Below are 16,845 nucleotides of genomic sequence, written 5' to 3' on the forward strand. Positions count from 1 at the left end.
CTTAGAGGATGTGTCGACTGGTGTTGGGACTGGTTTACAGTTCAGCATGTCGGCGCGATCAAGGATCTCAAGGGCATATTTTTGTTGGCACAAGAACAAGCCGGAGGAGCTGGGAGTGATGTTGATGCCTAGGAAGTGATGTAGGTCCCTGAGATCAGGCATGAAGAATTCCTGTTTGAGGGAGTGTATGACGTGGTGAAGGGTATTAGTGGAACTGGCTGTGAGGATTATATCATCGACATAGACCAGTAGGTAGGCGATGGAGGAGCCGCGACGCAGAATGAAGAGAGAGGTGTCACTTTTGGACGCGCTGAAGCCCAGGGAAATGAGGAATGAGCGGAATCGGTGGAACCAGGTGCGGGGTGCCTGTTTTAGACCATAGAGGGATTTGCGAAGGAGACAAACGTGGTTGGGAGAGTTTGGATCGACGAACCCGGAAGGTTGGGCACAGTAGACTGTCTCCTTTAGATCACCATCGAGGAAGGCATTCTTCACGTCGAGTTGGTGTATCGACCAGCTCCTGGAGGTGGCAATGCTCAAGACGACGCGAATGGTAGAAGGCTTCACCACAGGGTTGTATGTCTCGTTCTAATCGACTCCTTGCTGAGTAAAGCCACGGACGACCCATCTTGCTTTGTACCTGGCCAAGGACCCATCCGGATGAAATTTGTGGCGAAATATCCACTTGCCCGTCAACACATTGACACCTGCAGGTTTGGGAACCAAAGACCAAGTCGATTTTTGAACTAAAGCATTGTATTCATCTTGCATTTCGTTGCGCCAATGGGGATCTTTGAGAGCGGAGCGATATGTAGGGGGAATGGGAGAGATGGCTGTGGTAGGTGTGGTAGTGATGAAGAGGCGTTTGGGCTGGCAAAACCCAGCTTTGGAGCGGGTGCGCATGGGATGGGAGTTTAACGGTGGCGCGGTTGGTATTGCATGTGGAGGGACACGTGGAGGTGTTCTGTTAGCCGGCGTGGAAAATGAGGAGGTTTGGTGGAGGGAATGTGCGCGGTAGGCGAGACAGGAGCGGGATCCGAGGACGATGGCGTGGCAGGGGCGACAGAATCGGGTGTAGGCGCGACATGTGGGGATCCGATTCGGCAGGAGCAGGTGAGTTGGTCACATCAGTCGAGGAGGATTTGATGGTGGGGTTGCCAGGCGTGGGGCTGGGAGTGGGTGCATGTGGCGCAATGATTGCGGTGGGTGGGTGGGAATGGATTCGGGCGACAGAATCGGTCGGATCTGGGCGATACGAGGTAGGTGGGGCTGGTGTGTCAGGTAGGGGTGGCAGGTAGCGGATCTGGCATGGAGGATTAGGTGTGGCGGGCTGCGGTGTGGTCGATGGTGTGTCTTGAGCGTATGGAAACGTTGCTTCATCAAAAATGACATGGCGGGAGACGATGATGCGCCATGAGGAGAGATCGTAGCAATAGTAGCCCTTGTGCTTGAGAGGAACACACAGCGAGTGGAGCGAGGACAGAGCTTGTGATCGGTTGTGGCATAAAGGTTTGGGAAGCAAAGACAACCGAAAACACATAGGTGATCGTATGAAGGGTTTACGCCGTGGAGACAGTGTTGGGGAACGTCGCATGGGAAACAAAAAATTTCCTACGCGCACGAAGACCTATCATGGTGATGTCCATCTACGAGAGGGGATGAGTGATCTACGTACCCTTGTAGATCGTACAGCAGAAGCGTTAGAGAACGCGGTTGATGTAGTGGAACGTCCTCACGTCCCTCGATCCGCCCCGCGAACAATCCCGCGATCAGTCCCACGATCTAGTACCGAACGAACGGCACCTCCGCGTTCAGCACACGTACAGCTCGACGATGATCTCGGCCTTCTTGATCCAGCAAGAGAGACGGAGAGGTAGAAGAGTTCTCCGGCAGCGTGACGGCGCTCCGGAGATTGGTGATGATCTTGTCTCAGCAGGGCTCCGCCCGAGCTCTGCAGAAACGCGATCTAGAGGAAAAACTATGGAGGTATGTGGTCGGGCAGCCGTGAGAAAGTCGTCTCAAATCTGCCCTAAAAGCTCCATATATATAGGAGGAGGGAGGGGGACCTTGCCTTGGGGTCCAAGGGACCCCCAAGGGGTCGGCCGAGCCAAGGGGGGGAGGACTCCCCCCCCAAACCGAGTTGGACTTGGTTTGGTGGGAGGAGTCCCCCTCCCTTCCCACTTCCTCCCTCTTTTTTTTTCTTTTCCTTTGATTTTCTTTTCTTGGCGCATAGGCCCCCTTGGGGCTGTCCCACCAGCCCACTAAGGGCTGGTGTGTCTCCCCAAAGCCTATGGGCTTCCCCGGGGTGGGTTGCCCCCCCCGGTGAACTCCCGGAACCCATTCGTCATTCCCGGTACATTCCCGGTAACTCCGAAAACCTTCCGGTAATCAAATGAGGTCATCCTATATATCAATCTTCGTTTCCGGACCATTCCGGAAACCCTCGTGACGTCCGTGATCTCATCCGGGACTCCGAACAACATTCGGTAACCAACCATATAACTCAAATACGCATAAAACAACGTCGAACCTTAAGTGTGCAGACCCTGCGGGTTCGAGAACTATGTAGACATGACCCGAGAGACTCCTCGGTCAATATCCAATAGCGGGACCTGGATGCCCATATTGGATCCTACATATTCTATGAAGATCTTATCGTTTGAACCTCAGTGCCAAGGATTCGTATAATCCCGTATGTCATTCCCTTTGTCCTTCGGTATGTTACTTGCCCGAGATTCGATCGTCAGTATCCGCATACCTATTTCAATCTCGTTTACCGGCATGTCTCTTTACTCGTTCCGTAATACAAGATCCCGCAACTTACACTAAGTTACATTGCTTGCAAGGCTTGTGTGTGATGTTGTATTACCGAGTGGGCCCCGAGATACCTCTCCGTCACACGGAGTGACAAATCCCAGTCTTGATCCATACTAACTCAACTAACACCTTCAGAGATACCTGTAGAGCATCTTTATAGTCACCCAGTTACGTTGCGACGTTTGATACACACAAAGTATTCCTCCGGTGTCAGTGAGTTATATGATCTCATGGTCATAGGAATAAATACTTGACACGCAGAAAACAGTAGCAACAAAATGACACGATCAACATGCTACGTCTATTAGTTTGGGTCTAGTCCATCACGTGATTCTCCCAATGACGTGATCCAGTTATCAAGCAACAACACCTTGTTCATAATCAGAAGACACTGACTATCATCGATCAACTGGCTAGCCAACTAGAGGCATGCTAGGGACGGTGTTTTGTCTATGTATCCACACATGTAAATGAGTCTTCATTCAATACAATTATAGCATGGATAATAAACTATTATCTTGATACAGGAATTATAATAATAACTATACATTTATTATTGCCTCTAGGGCATAATTCCAACAGTCTCCCACTTGCACTAGAGTCAATAATCTAGCCCTCACATCACCATGTGAATTACATTGTAATAAATCTAACACCCATACAGTTCTGGTGTCGATCATGTTTTGGCCGTGGAAGAGGTTTAGTCAGCGGGTCTGCTATATTCAGATCCGTGTGCACTTTGCATATATTTACGTCCTCCTCCTCGACGTAGTCGCGGATGAGGTTGAAGCGTCGTTTGATGTGTCTGGTCTTCTTGTGAAACCTTGGTTCCTTTGCTAAGGCAATGGCACCAGTGTTGTCACAGAACAAGGTTATTGGATCGAGTGCACTTGGCACCACTCCAAGATCCGTCATGAACTGCTTCATCCAGACACCCTCCTTAGCCGCCTCTGAGGCAGCCATGTACTCTTCTTCACATGTAGAATCTGCTACGACGCTTTGCTTGGAACTGCACCAGCTTACTGCACCCTCATTAAGAATAAATACGTATCCGGTTTGTGACTTAGAGTCGTCCGGATCTGTGTCAAAGCTTGCATCGACGTAACCTTTTACGGCGAGCTCTTCGTCACCTCCATACACGAGAAACATCTCCTTAGTCCTTTTCAGGTACTTCAGGATATTCTTGACCGCTGTCCAGTGATCCACTCCTGGATTACTCTGGAACCTACCTGCCATACCTATGGCCAGGCTAATATCCGGTCTAGTGCACAGCATCGCATACATGATAGAACCTATGGCTGAAGCATAGGGGACGGAGCGCATATGCTCTCTATCTTCATCAGTTGCTGGGCACTGAGTCTTACTCAATCTCGTACCTTGTAACACTGGCAAGAACCCTTTCTTGGACTGTTCCATTTTCAACCTCTTCAAAACTTTATCAAGGTATGTGCTTTGTGAAAGTCCTATCAGGCGTTTTGATCTATCCCTATAGATCTTAATGCCTAGAATGTAAGCAGCTTCTCCTAGGTCCTTCATAGAGAAACTTTTATTCAAGTAACCTTTTATGCTCTCCAAAAGCTCTACGTTGTTTCCAATCAGTAATATGTCATCCACATATAATATTAGAAACGCCACAGAGCTCCCACTCACTTTCTTGTAAATACAAGATTCTCCAACCACTTGTATAAACCCAAATGCTTTGATTACCTCATCAAAGCGTTTGTTCCAACTCCGAGATGCTTGCACCAGTCAATAAATGGATCGCTGGAGTTTGCACACCTTGTCAGCATTTTTAGGATCGACAAAACCTTTGGGTTGCATCATATACAACTCTTCCTTAAGGAAACCGTTAAGGAACGCCGTTTTGACATCCATCTGCCAAATTTCATAATCGAAAAATGCAGCTATTGCTAACATGATTCTGACGGACTTAAGCATCGCTACGGGTGAGAAAGTCTCATCGTAGTCAACTCCTGGAACTTGTGAAAAACCCTTTGCCACAAGTCGAGCTTTATAAACGGTCACATTACCGTCAGCGTCCGTCTTCTTCTTAAAGATCCATTTGTTCTGAATAGCCTTGCGGCCCTCAGGTAGTATCTCCAAAGTCCACACTTTGTTCTCATACATGGATCCTATCTCGGATTTCATGACTTCTAGCCATTTGTTGGAATCTGGGCCCACCATTGCTTCTTCATAATTCGCAGGTTCATTGTTGTCTAACAACATGATTGATAAGACGGGATTACCGTACCACTCTGGAGCAGCACGTGATCTCGTCGACCTGCGTGGTTCAACAGAAACTTGAACTGGAGTTTCATGATCATCATCATTAACTTCCTCCTCAACCGGCATTGCAATGACAGAGGTTTCCCCTTGCCCTGCGCCACCATCCAGAGGGATGAGAGGTTCGACAACCTCGTCAAGTTCTATCTTCCTCCCACTCAATTCTCTCGAGAGAAACTCCTTCTCGAGAAAAGTTCCGTTCTTAGCAACAAACACTTTGCCCTCGGATTTGAGATAGAAAGTGTACCCAACTGTCTCTTTTGGGTAACCTATGAAGACGCACTTTTCCGCTTTGGGTTCCAGCTTTTCAGGCTGAAGCTTTTTGACATAAGCATCACATCCCCAAACTTTAAGAAATGACAACATTGGCCTTTTGCCATACCACAATTCGTATGGTGTCGTCTCAACGGATTTTGATGGTGCCCTATTTAAAGTGAATGCAGCTGTTTCTAATGCATAACCCCAAAATGATAATGGCAAATCAGTAAGAGACATCATAGATCGCACCATCTCTAACAAAGTACGATTACGACGTTCGGACACACCATTACGCTATGGTGTTCCAGGCAGTGTTAACTGCGAAACAATTCCACATTTTCTTAAGTGAGCACCAAACTCGAAACTCAGATATTCACCCCCACGATCAGACCGTAGGAACTTGATCTTCTTGTTACGATGATTTTCCACTTCACTCTGAAATTGCTAGAACTTTTCAAATGTTTCAGACTTGTGCTTCATCAAGTAGACATAACCATATCTACTTAAATCGTCAGTGAAGGTGAGAAAATAACGATATCCGCCGCGCGCCTCCACGCTCATTGGACCACACACATCGGTATGTATGATTTCCAACAAGTCACTAGCATGCTCCATTGTTCCGGAGAACGGAGTCTTAGTCATCTTGCCCATGAGGCATGGTTCGCACGTGTCAAGTGAATCAAAGTCAAGTGACTCCAAAAGTCCATCAGCATGGAGTTTCTTCATGCGTTTTACACCAATATGACCTAAGCGGCAGTGCCACAAAAATATGGCGCTATCATTGTTTACTCTAACCCTTTTGGTCTCAATGTTATGTATATGCGTATCGCTATCAAGATTCAATATGAACAATCCTCTCACATTCGGTGCATGACCATAAAAGATGTTACTCATAGAAATAGAACAACCATTATTCTCAGACTTAGAAGAGTAACCGTCTCGCAATAAACAAGATCCAGATATAATGTTCATGCTCAACGCAGGCACTAAATAACAATGATTTAAGTTCATCACTAATCCCGATGGTAGCTGAAGTGACACTGTGCCGACGGCGATTGCATCAACCTTGGAACCGTTTCCTACGCGCATCGTCGCTTCGTCTTTCGCCAGCCTTTGTCTATTCCGCAGTTCCTGTTTCGAGTTGCAAATATGAGCAACAGAACCGGTATCAAATACCCAGGCACTACTACGAGAGCCGGTTAAGTACACATCAATAACATGTATATCAAATATACCTGATTTTTCTTTGCCCGCCTTCTTATCTGCCAGATACTTGGGGCAATTGCGCTTCCAGTGACCCATACCCTTGCAATAGAAGCACTCTGTTTCAGGCTTAGGTCCAGCCTTGGGTTTCTTCGGCGGATTGGCAACAGGCTTGCCGCTCTTCTTCGAATTGCCCTTCTTGCCTTTGCCGTTTCTCTTGAAACCAGTGGTCTTGCTTACCATCAACACTTGATGCTCTTTACGGAGTTCAGACTCTGCGACTTTCAGCATCGCAAACAACTCGCCGGGAGACTTGTTCATCCCTTGCATGTTGTAGTTCAACACAAAGCCTTTATAGCTTGGCGGCAGTGATTGAAGGATTCTGTCAGTGATAGCTTCTTGCGGGAGTTCAATCCCCAGTTCAGCTAGACGGTTTGAGTACCCAGACATTTTGAGCACATGTTCACTGACAGACGAGTTTTCCTCCATCTTGCAAGCATAGAATTTTTCGGAGGTCTCATACCTCTCGATCCGGGCGTTCTTCTGAAAGATAAACTTCAACTCCTAGAACATCTCAAATGCTCCATGACGCTCAAAGCGACGTTGAAGTCCCGGTTCTAAGCCATACAAGACTGCACATTGAACTATTGAGTAGTCCTCCTTACGCGCTAACCAAGCGTTCTTAACATCCTGATCAGCCGTAGCGGGTGGTTCATCTCCTAGCGCAGCATTAAGGACATAATCCTTCTTCCCAGCTTGTAAGATTAGCTTAAGATTATGAGCCCAGTCTACAAAGTTGCTTCCATCATCTTTCAACTTAGCTTTCTCTAGGAACGTATTAAAAATCAGGATGACACTTGCGTGAGCCATGATCTACAACACAAATATATTCAAAGTGGACTTAGACTATGTTCAAGATAATTAGAGTTCAACTTAATCAAATTATATGCTAAACTCCCACTCAAAAAGTACATCTCTCTAGTCATTTGAGTGGTTCATGATCCACTTACACTATCCCAAGTCCGATCATCACGTGAGTTGAGTATAGTTTCAGTGGTAAGCATCCCTATGCTAATCATATCAACTATATGATTCATGATCGACCTTTCGGTCTCATGTGTTCCGAGGCCATGTCTGCACATGCTAGGCTCGTCAAGCTTAACCCGAGTGTTCCGCGTGCGCAACTGTTTTGCACCCGTTGTATGTGAACGTTGAGTCTATCACACCCGATCATCACGTGGTGTCCGAAACGACGAACTGTAGCAACGGTGCATAGTCGGGGAGAACACAATTTCGTCTTGAAATTTTAGTGAGAGATCACCTCATAATGCTACCGTCGTTCTAAGCAAAATAAGGTGCAAAAAAGGATTAACATCACATGCAATTCATAAGTGACATGATATGGCCATCATCACGTGCTTCTTGATCTCCATCACCAAAGCACCGGCACGATCTTCTTGTCACCGGCGCCACACCATGATCATCCATCAACGTGTTGCCATCGGGGTTGTCGTGCTACTTATGTTATTACTACTAAAGCTACATCCTAGCAAAATAGTAAACGCATCTGCAAGCACAAACGTTAGTATAAAGACAACCCTATGGCTCCTGCCGGTTGCCGTACCATCGACGTGCAAGTCGATATTTCTATTACAACATGATCATCTCATACATCCAATATATCACATCACATCATTGGCCATATCACATCACAATCATACCCTGCAAAAACAAGTTAGACGTCCTCTAATTTTGTTGTTGCATGTTTTACGTGGTGACCAAGGGTATCTAGTAGGATCGCATCTTACTTACGCAAACACCACAACGGACATATATGAGTTGCTATTTAACCTCATCCAAGGACCTCCTCGGTCAAATCCGATTCAACTAAAGTTGGAGAAACCGACACTTGCCAGTCATCTTTGAGCAAAGTGGGTTACTCGTAACGATGAAACCAGTCTCTCGTAAGCGTACGAGTAATGTCGGTCCAAGCCGCTTCAATCCAACAATACCGCGGAATCAAGAAAAGACTAAGGAGGGCAGCAAAACGCACATCACCGCCCACAAAAACTTTTGTGTTCTACTCGAGAAGACATCTACGCATGAACCTAGCTCATGATGCCACTGTTGGGGAACGTCGCATGGGAAACAAAAATTCTCCTACGCGCACGAAGACCTATCATGGTGATGTCCATCTACGAGAGGGGATGAGTGATCTACGTACCCTTGTAGATCGTACAGCAGAAGCGTTAGAGAACGCGGTTGATGTAGTGGAACGTCCTCACGTCCCTCGATCCGCCCCGCGAACAATCCCGCGATCAGTCCCACGATCTAGTACCGAACGGACGACACCTCCGCGTTCAGCACACGTACAGCTCGACAATGATCTCGGCTTTCTTGATCCAGCAAGAGAGACGGAGAGGTAGAAGAGTTCTCCGGCAGCGTGACGGCGCTCCGGAGGTTGGTGATGATCTTGTCTCAGCAGGGCTCCGCCCGAGCTCCGCACAAACGCGATCTAGAGGAAAAACTATGGAGGTATGTGGTCGGGCAGCCGTGAGAAAGTCGTCTCAAATCTGCCCTAAAAGCTCCATATATATAGGAGGAGGGAGGGGGACCTTGCCTTGGGGTCCAAGGGACCCCCAAGGGGTCGGCCGAGCCAAGGGGGGGAGGACTCCCCCCCCAAACCGAGTTGGACTTGGTTTGGTGGGAGGAGTCCCCCTCCCTTCCCACTTCCTCCCTCTTTTTTTTTTCTTTTCCTTTGATTTTCTTTTCTTGGCGCATAGGCCCCCTTGGGGCTGTCCCACCAGCCCACTAAGGGCTGGTGTGTCTCCCCAAAGCCTATGGGCTTCCCCGGGGTGGGATGCCCCCCCCGGTGAACTCCCGGAACCCATTCGTCATTCCCGGTAACTCCGAAAACCTTCCGGTAATCAAATGAGGTCATCCTATATATCAATCTTCGTTTCCGGACCATTCCGGAAACCCTCGTGACGTCCGTGATCTCATCCGGGACTCCGAACAACATTCGGTAACCAACCATATAACTCAAATACGCATAAAACAACGTCGAACCTTAAGTGTGCAGACCCTGCGGGTTCGAGAACTATGTAGACATGACCCGAGAGACTCCTCGGTCAATATCCAATAGCGGGACCTGGATGCCCATATTGGATCCTACATATTCTACGAAGATCTTATCGTTTGAACCTCAGTGCCAAGGATTCGTATAATCCCGTATGTCATTCCCTTTGTCCTTCGGTATGTTACTTGCCCGAGATTCGATCGTCAGTATCCGCATACCTATTTCAATCTCATTTACCGGCAAGTCTCTTTACTCGTTCCGTAATACAAGATCCCGCAACTTACACTAAGTTACATTACTTGCAAGGCTTGTGTGTAATGTTGTATTACCGAGTGGGCCCCGAGATACCTCTCCGTCACACGGAGTGACAAATCCCAGTCTTGATCCATACTAACTCAACTAACACCTTCAGAGATACCTATAGAGCATCTTTATAGTCACCCAGTTACGTTGCGACGTTTGATACACACAAAGTATTCCTCCGGTGTCAGTGAGTTATATGATCTCATGGTCATAGGAATAAATACTTGACACGCAGAAAACAGTAGCAACAAAATGACACGATCAACATGCTACGTCTATTAGTTTGGGTCTAGTCCATCACGTGATTCTCCCAATGACGTGATCCAGTTATCAAGCAACAACACCTTGTTCATAATCAGAAGACACTGACTATCATCGATCAACTGGCTAGCCAACTAGAGGCATGCTAGGGACGGTGTTTTGTCTATGCATCCACACATGTAAATGAGTCTTCATTCAATACAATTATAGCATGGATAATAAACTATTATCTTGATACAGGAATTGTAATAATAACTATACATTTATTATTGCCTCTAGGGCATAATTCCAACAGACAGAGGTAAGGTGTGTGGTCGTCGATGGCGCGGGACGAGCGACGGTTAAGCAGGTATGTGGCGGTGTGGAGGGCCTCAACCCAGAATGGAGGAGGGAGGTGAGCTTGGGCGAGAAGAGTGCGGATGATACCGTTGGTTGTGCGAAGGATTCGTTCGGCCTTGCCATTTTGTGGTGAGGTGTGAGGGCAAGAAAACTGAAAGGCAGTGCCATTGAGAGAGAAGAAGGAGCGCAGATGTGTGTTGATGAACTCCCCGCCGTTGTCACATTGGAGAACCTTGATGATCACGTTGTATTGGGTGCATACGAACGAGAAGAAGAGTTCTAGGGTGAGAGAGGTGTCGGACTTGTTGCGTAGAGGAAATGACCATGAGAAATGAGAGTAATCGTCCAATATAATCAAGTAGTATTTGTAGCCCGAAAAGCTTACAACAGGAGACGTCCAAAGATCACAGTGAACTAATTCGAACAGTGAGTAGGTACGGCTAGTAGAGGAGGGGAAGGAGAGGCGAGGCTGCCGACCTAATTGGCAGGCAGTACATGGTGATGCTGGAGTTTTATTACAAGGTGAAAGAAAATCGCTAGCAATAGAGGAAAGGGACTGCGAGCCAGGGTGGCCGAGACGGCGGTGCCACAGATCGGCGGTGGAGGTGGTGGCGGATAGCGCAGCTGGCCACGTCGAGTTATTGCCGAGGAATGGGTAGAGGTCGCCGGAGCTAGCGGAGATCATTAGAACCTTCCTAGTGCGCAGATCCTTCAAAAGAAAGCCAAAGGGGTAAAATTCAATGGAGCATGAGTTATCGCGTGTAAATTGGCGGACAAAGATGAGGTTGGTGACTATGTGTGGGGAAAAGAGGACGTCGCAAAGGTGGAAGGGGGAGGGAGAGAGTGGTGGATCCGGTGCCAGTGATGGGAAGGTGATGCCCATTGCCGACGACAACACTAGATAAGTTATGCTTTAATGGAGAAGTCGAGAGGGTGAGGTTACGAGGGTTGTCGGTGATATGCGATGTTGCGCCGCTGTCGAGGTACCAGTTGGAGTTGGCAGAGCCCGTGGGTGGCTGGTTGTTGGCGTTGTAGGCGGCATGAAGCATGGCGAGGTGATCCCATGCCGACTGGTGAGTCAGCGGGGAAGGAGTAGCCGGCAGATGGTGAGCATGATACGCCTGGGCATGGGATCCCGGAGCAGGCCCAAGGACGTCGGCGGAGTTTGGGGGGACCCAACCAGGGTGAGGTGGAGGGATCACCATGCCATATGGAGCGAAGAATCCCATGTAAGGATTGTACGGAAGGGGTAGATAAGGACCACAGCCGGATGGATCTCCGCGGCCACGACTTCGTCCACGACCCCGATCACCGTCGTCCTGACCACGACCACGACCATGAGGCTGGTTAGGCCCGCGATCGGTGGAGCCGGCGGATCGATCACCAGATCGCGGAGTGGAGGAGCCGGGGGTGGTGCCACTGGTGACGGCGAGGATGGTGCCGCGCTCGTCGGCCTCCCGTTGGGAGAGGTTGTCTTCGGCAAGTTTGAGCCGGGAGAAGACGGTCTCAAACGGGGGAAGAGGCACCGTATCGCCGAGAATGACGCGGATGGTGTCGAGCCGTTTGTCGATGTCGTGGAGGAACTGAGTGGTGAGATCCACTTCAGTGACCGGGTAGTCGATGTCGGCGAGGCCGACGGTGAGGAGCTTCATGCGGCAGGCATATTCGGCGACAGAAAGGTCACCCTGTTTGAGATTGCGGTACTGTCGATTCAGAGTCATGTACCGGGCGACGCGATTGGCGAGGAAATAGTCGCGGATGCGCCCCGAGAGATCGAAGGTGGTGGTGGCGCCCACGACGTGATCGATGAGGGGATCAGCCAGGGTGGAGTAGATCCAGAGCACAAGGTGGGCGTCGAGTTCACGGAGGTGGGCATCGGCGTTGGGAGGGAGGGGGTGTTCGATGAAGTGGGAAACGCCATAGCGGAGAAGAACAAGGAGGAAGAACGACTTCCACTTGTGATAGTTGTGATCGTCGGGGTTGAGCTGAAATTTGATGTGGTTCTGGATGCTGTCATGGAAGATGGGGTGGCGTGGGTGGTGAGCAGCAGGGGGAGTAGAGGGAGCAACGGGGAGAGGTACGGTGGTGGAGAACAGGGGGCAAACGTAGATGGGGGAGAGGGTGTACCGAAGACAGAGGGGGAGGAGGCGGCGGTTGCAGCAGGGCTAGACGCCGCGGTGGTGTCGACGACCGTCGTCGAGGAAGAGGAGGTGTGGCCGGAGCCAGAGAGAGGGAGAGACTGAATTCCTTCACACCGTGTCTGATACCAAGAAAGAGACTGAATTCCTTCACACTGTGTTATCATGTACAAGAATGTTACATATATAGCAGAGAGAGAGGAAGAGTGGAGCCGGTCCAGATCCTACTTGCAAGGACGGCTAAGACTAAGTGCTAAGACTAAGTACATGTGAACGTTAACAGACGGTTTGGGGTCTGCGTTGGAGTTGCCTTTAGCTGCTGGTCGCATTGTACCCTCCACATATGCAATATTCCATCTATCCACTGCTCCTTCCTTAATTTGAAGACTCGATATCCTCATCTCCGATCATTCGATTTCTGAGACGTACGTAGTTTCCGGTTCGGAGTGGGTCATTATGCTCGCCGACGGCACGTCATGTCTCCTCAAACTTTTAGTTGTATCCATGCTTGTTTTTAGCTGTTAGGTGCATGGGTCATTGAAACAGAGGCAAGAAAGCTGGACAGTGATGCGTTACCAATCAAGCCGTGTCGTGTCCCATAGACACATACAGCAGCAGTACACACGACCAATTGGAGCCGGCATTGTGCTTTGCTTCATTCTAGTTTCCTTCGCCCGCATCACTAGAGTATCACATATGCTGTTTGTTACCATGGTCCCGCCAGCGTCTCGAACAACGCCCAACCACGACACATTTCAGAAATGCAAAGTCTGTAAATGTCGTTGCACGAAAGAAAAAGTACCGCAGATGATGGTTGATCTCCTTGGACAAACCTTTCTTCATCGAGCCTTCACCGACGTTGCCTGGAATGGAAGGAAGCAAAGGAGCACCTAGTTTAGACGCGTCGGTTTTCCTCTTCAGGCCTTGTTCGGTTGCATGACAAATGGACGGAATTAACAGGTATTGGCAGGGATTAAATCCCATCTAGGTCAATTTCTCCTCAAATCCCCACCAATCCATCTGGGGAGTGGCTTAACTGAACAAGGCCTCAAGTAGATCTCTTTTCCCTTCTGTTTAGGATGAAAGAGGATCTTTGCCTCCCCAGCTCCCCCCTAAAATGAACGATGGGACTTCCAATGCAATGAGTTGCTAATCATAGTATATCAGTATAACATCACGTCGAGTAGTGTTAACAGCCAAACAGAAGGATCAGCAAAAGTCGAAGTGCCGAAATGAAACGACTGGCCACCACACAGAAATGCAGCAAATTTCAAATGGTAATATCAGTACTAGTATAACTTTTTTGAAAAGGAGGATAACCCCCTAAAATGAAATGAATTACTTACGGAACTTCCAATGCAATGAGTGGCAAATCATATTAGTAGTACAACATCACTTCGAGTTGTGTTAACAGACAAACAAAAGGTTCATCAGAAGTCAAAGTGCCGGAATGAAATGACTGGTTACCACGCAGAAATGCAGCGAACTTCAAACTTTGCCTGAACTGTAACACTTGCACAATCAATTTCCTATGCACTTATCAAGTAATGACCTCCTTTTGCATGTATCCTGTATGGTATCCCGCGTGTCTCAACGACAAAATTTGAAGCTACTGTGAAAGAGGAACAAATACTACAGTATAATCTTACAGCCGTGCAGCACATACAAGACGATGATGAGCTATACCTGATATCTGTGTAAGGGCAGTGTGCTAAAATCTCAGAGGGGAGATCAGATAAACAGGGCGCCAAGAGAGCAATCTCAGAGGGTAATTGCGGCTCAGGACATTGTCGCGGGTAATTACAGATGTTCAGAGCTCGAATTCCTCTTCCCGGAGCACCATCTCCGCGGCCTCTTCCTCGTCGTCGTCGAGAGAGAAGTACTTGCTCCTCTCGGCCGGCCTGAATGTGTAGAACATGAACATGTAGAACGCCATTGAAGCCACTTCCTCGGCCAGGATGCTCACCCACCGGTACTTGTAACTGGCAATGGTCCTGAGCGCAAACACCACGATCCTGGTGAAGTACAAGTACCCAATCACCACGGTGTAGAACTGCCGGAACAGAGTGAGCTTGGACAGGTTCCGCGCCGCCTTGCCGTCGGTCTTGGACGTCTCCCGGAGCGACCGCATGGACCAGACGACCGGGAAGAGCACCGCGCAGCAGCAGGCGACGTCGACGAACAGCAAGATCTGGTTCCATGTCACCCAGCTCTGCATGAACGGCCCGGTCTCCCCAATGACCGCGTCGGCGATGTTGGCCATGACCTGCAGCGGGATCACCACCATGAGCACCTTCTTCTCCCGGTCCTGCAGGAATGGCCTGAGGAAGGACCACCCCGTGCCGACCAGCACGATGACCGCGAAGAGGATGACGCCCTTGATGAGCTGGAAGAGGTAGAAGGCCACGTCCCAGCCGTGCGGCGTCCCGGTGACGCGGATGTAGTGCTGGTCCTCGGCGGCCGAGAGGCAGTAGAGCAGGCGCGCGACGAGGAGCGCGGACATGAGGTGGTGGATTTGGTTGGCCGCCACGCGGTCGCGGGAGAGCGTGAGGTAGGCCCATCCGGCGAGGAACGCGGCGTAGCCGAAGGCGAAGAAGCCGTAGATGGCCGGGACGGGCGCCTGGCCGACGGGGAGGTAGTCCTTGGAGCCGTCCGGGTTGGCGTTGTACATCTCGGTGCGGACGTTCATGGAGACGAGCGACTCCGGCGCGCAGTTGGCGAAGTAGAGGCTGTACTCGTCGGGGTGGGTGACCGGGAAGGACTTGTTGTAGTGCCCGCCCTCCATGTCGTGGAAGGTGAAGAGCTTCTTGACGTAGGGGCTGGAGAGGACGCACCCGGAGAGGTCGGGCTCGTCGGCGCCGCTGGGGTCCTCCGGCTCCGCCGCGCGCTTCTCCGCCGGCGCCCGCGGCTCGGAGGCGGCCTGCAGGAGGGACTCGTCGGCGAGGAGGAAGAACCCGATCTGCTTGGGGTCCGCCCGCGCGAAGGAGGAGGAGACGGCGGCGCCGGAGAGGATGATGCGGACCGCGCCGGTCTTGGAGAAGCCGAACTTCTCGAACAGGATGGTGTGGCGCGGGTCCTCCCGGAAGGACTCCGCCCTGATCTCCGCCGCGGCGGGGGAGGCGAGGAGGAGGGACCCCGCGGCGGCGAGCAGCAGCAGCAGGAGGCGAGCTCCGGCGGTGGCCATGGCGAGATCTGTCGCCTGTGCGGGGCGGAGCGCGTGGGAGTGTGTCGGTGTGCGCGTGGGCGGTGGGTGGAGCACGGCCGTCTTATGTGGCGGAAGAGCGGGGCTCGGATGTGCCTCGCGATTGGTGACTGTTCGGTAGGAGGTTGACTTGTGCAGTCCTAGCAGACGGTGCGACGGGAAAGTTTCCACTCCCGTTTTTGTACACTTCGGGGTGTGAAAGGGCTGTCAGGAAAAAAAATACACTCATGGTCTCTATAGTTACACAAAAGTACAATACGGTTACTGAGCCTAGCAATACGTTCATTACGGTCATCGGATACGATTTAACGAAAAAATACGGTCACTGTAGCACATATACGGTGGGTACAACGCGGTTGAACACGTGTTGACCGGCTCGAGGCCAGGTGGCGAACCGCGGAGGCGTGGTCGTCGTTTTTTTTGCGTCGAGCCCCGTGACCATCATGGAATCCACCCATTCATCCCTGCTCCACTCACGTCGCCTCTTCGTGTTCGATTGGAAATAGGGGAGCGGCTCCATAAGCGACGCCGCCCCCAACGATCGTCGACGGTGCACGCAAGCTGAGGCGCGGATGTCCTCCGCGAATGCATAGGTGGCGCCGCCGCGCGTGTTCTTCTTGTGTGAGGCGTCGGCGATGGCCCGTGTTCGTGGTGCAGAAGGGGCGTCACCCCGTGTCTACAGTAAGTATCTGCCCCTGTTCTTCTCGTAAGGTTTGTGCGTTTTGGTCGTCAAAGAACCTCCTTTTAGGACCGCATTTTCATCTAAGATGTGTTGTAGTTGCAAGATTGGACCGGTTGTTCTAGGGTTTTTAGTCAGAATTTAGGGGTTAAGGGAATTGGGGCTTAGGCTTTTTTAGAGTTAAATAAAGAGATTGTGATGCATGTAGTGCTTTTGTTGTTGTCTGAGGTCGTCGAAGCAGCAATTTTCCGATGGAGATCAACCATGGTGGGTTTTTTCTTGG

At 50.2% G+C, this 16,845-nt stretch overlaps 1 protein-coding gene across 1 annotated transcript; it reads right to left on the reverse strand.

The window, feature by feature from the left end:
• Positions 1-14,158: 14,158 nt before the first annotated feature.
• LOC123445301 (protein CANDIDATE G-PROTEIN COUPLED RECEPTOR 7-like) lies at positions 14,159-16,029 on the reverse strand. Its single transcript, XM_045122265.1, has one exon. It carries the CDS (start codon positions 15,863-15,865, stop codon positions 14,492-14,494), a length of 1,374 nt encoding a protein of 457 aa, XP_044978200.1. The 5' UTR covers positions 15,866-16,029; the 3' UTR covers positions 14,159-14,491.
• Positions 16,030-16,845: the final 816 nt, after the last annotated feature.

Source organism: Hordeum vulgare, chromosome 1H, assembly GCF_904849725.1.
Source record: "Hordeum vulgare subsp. vulgare chromosome 1H, MorexV3_pseudomolecules_assembly, whole genome shotgun sequence".
Taxonomy (NCBI): Eukaryota; Viridiplantae; Streptophyta; class Magnoliopsida; order Poales; family Poaceae; genus Hordeum; species Hordeum vulgare.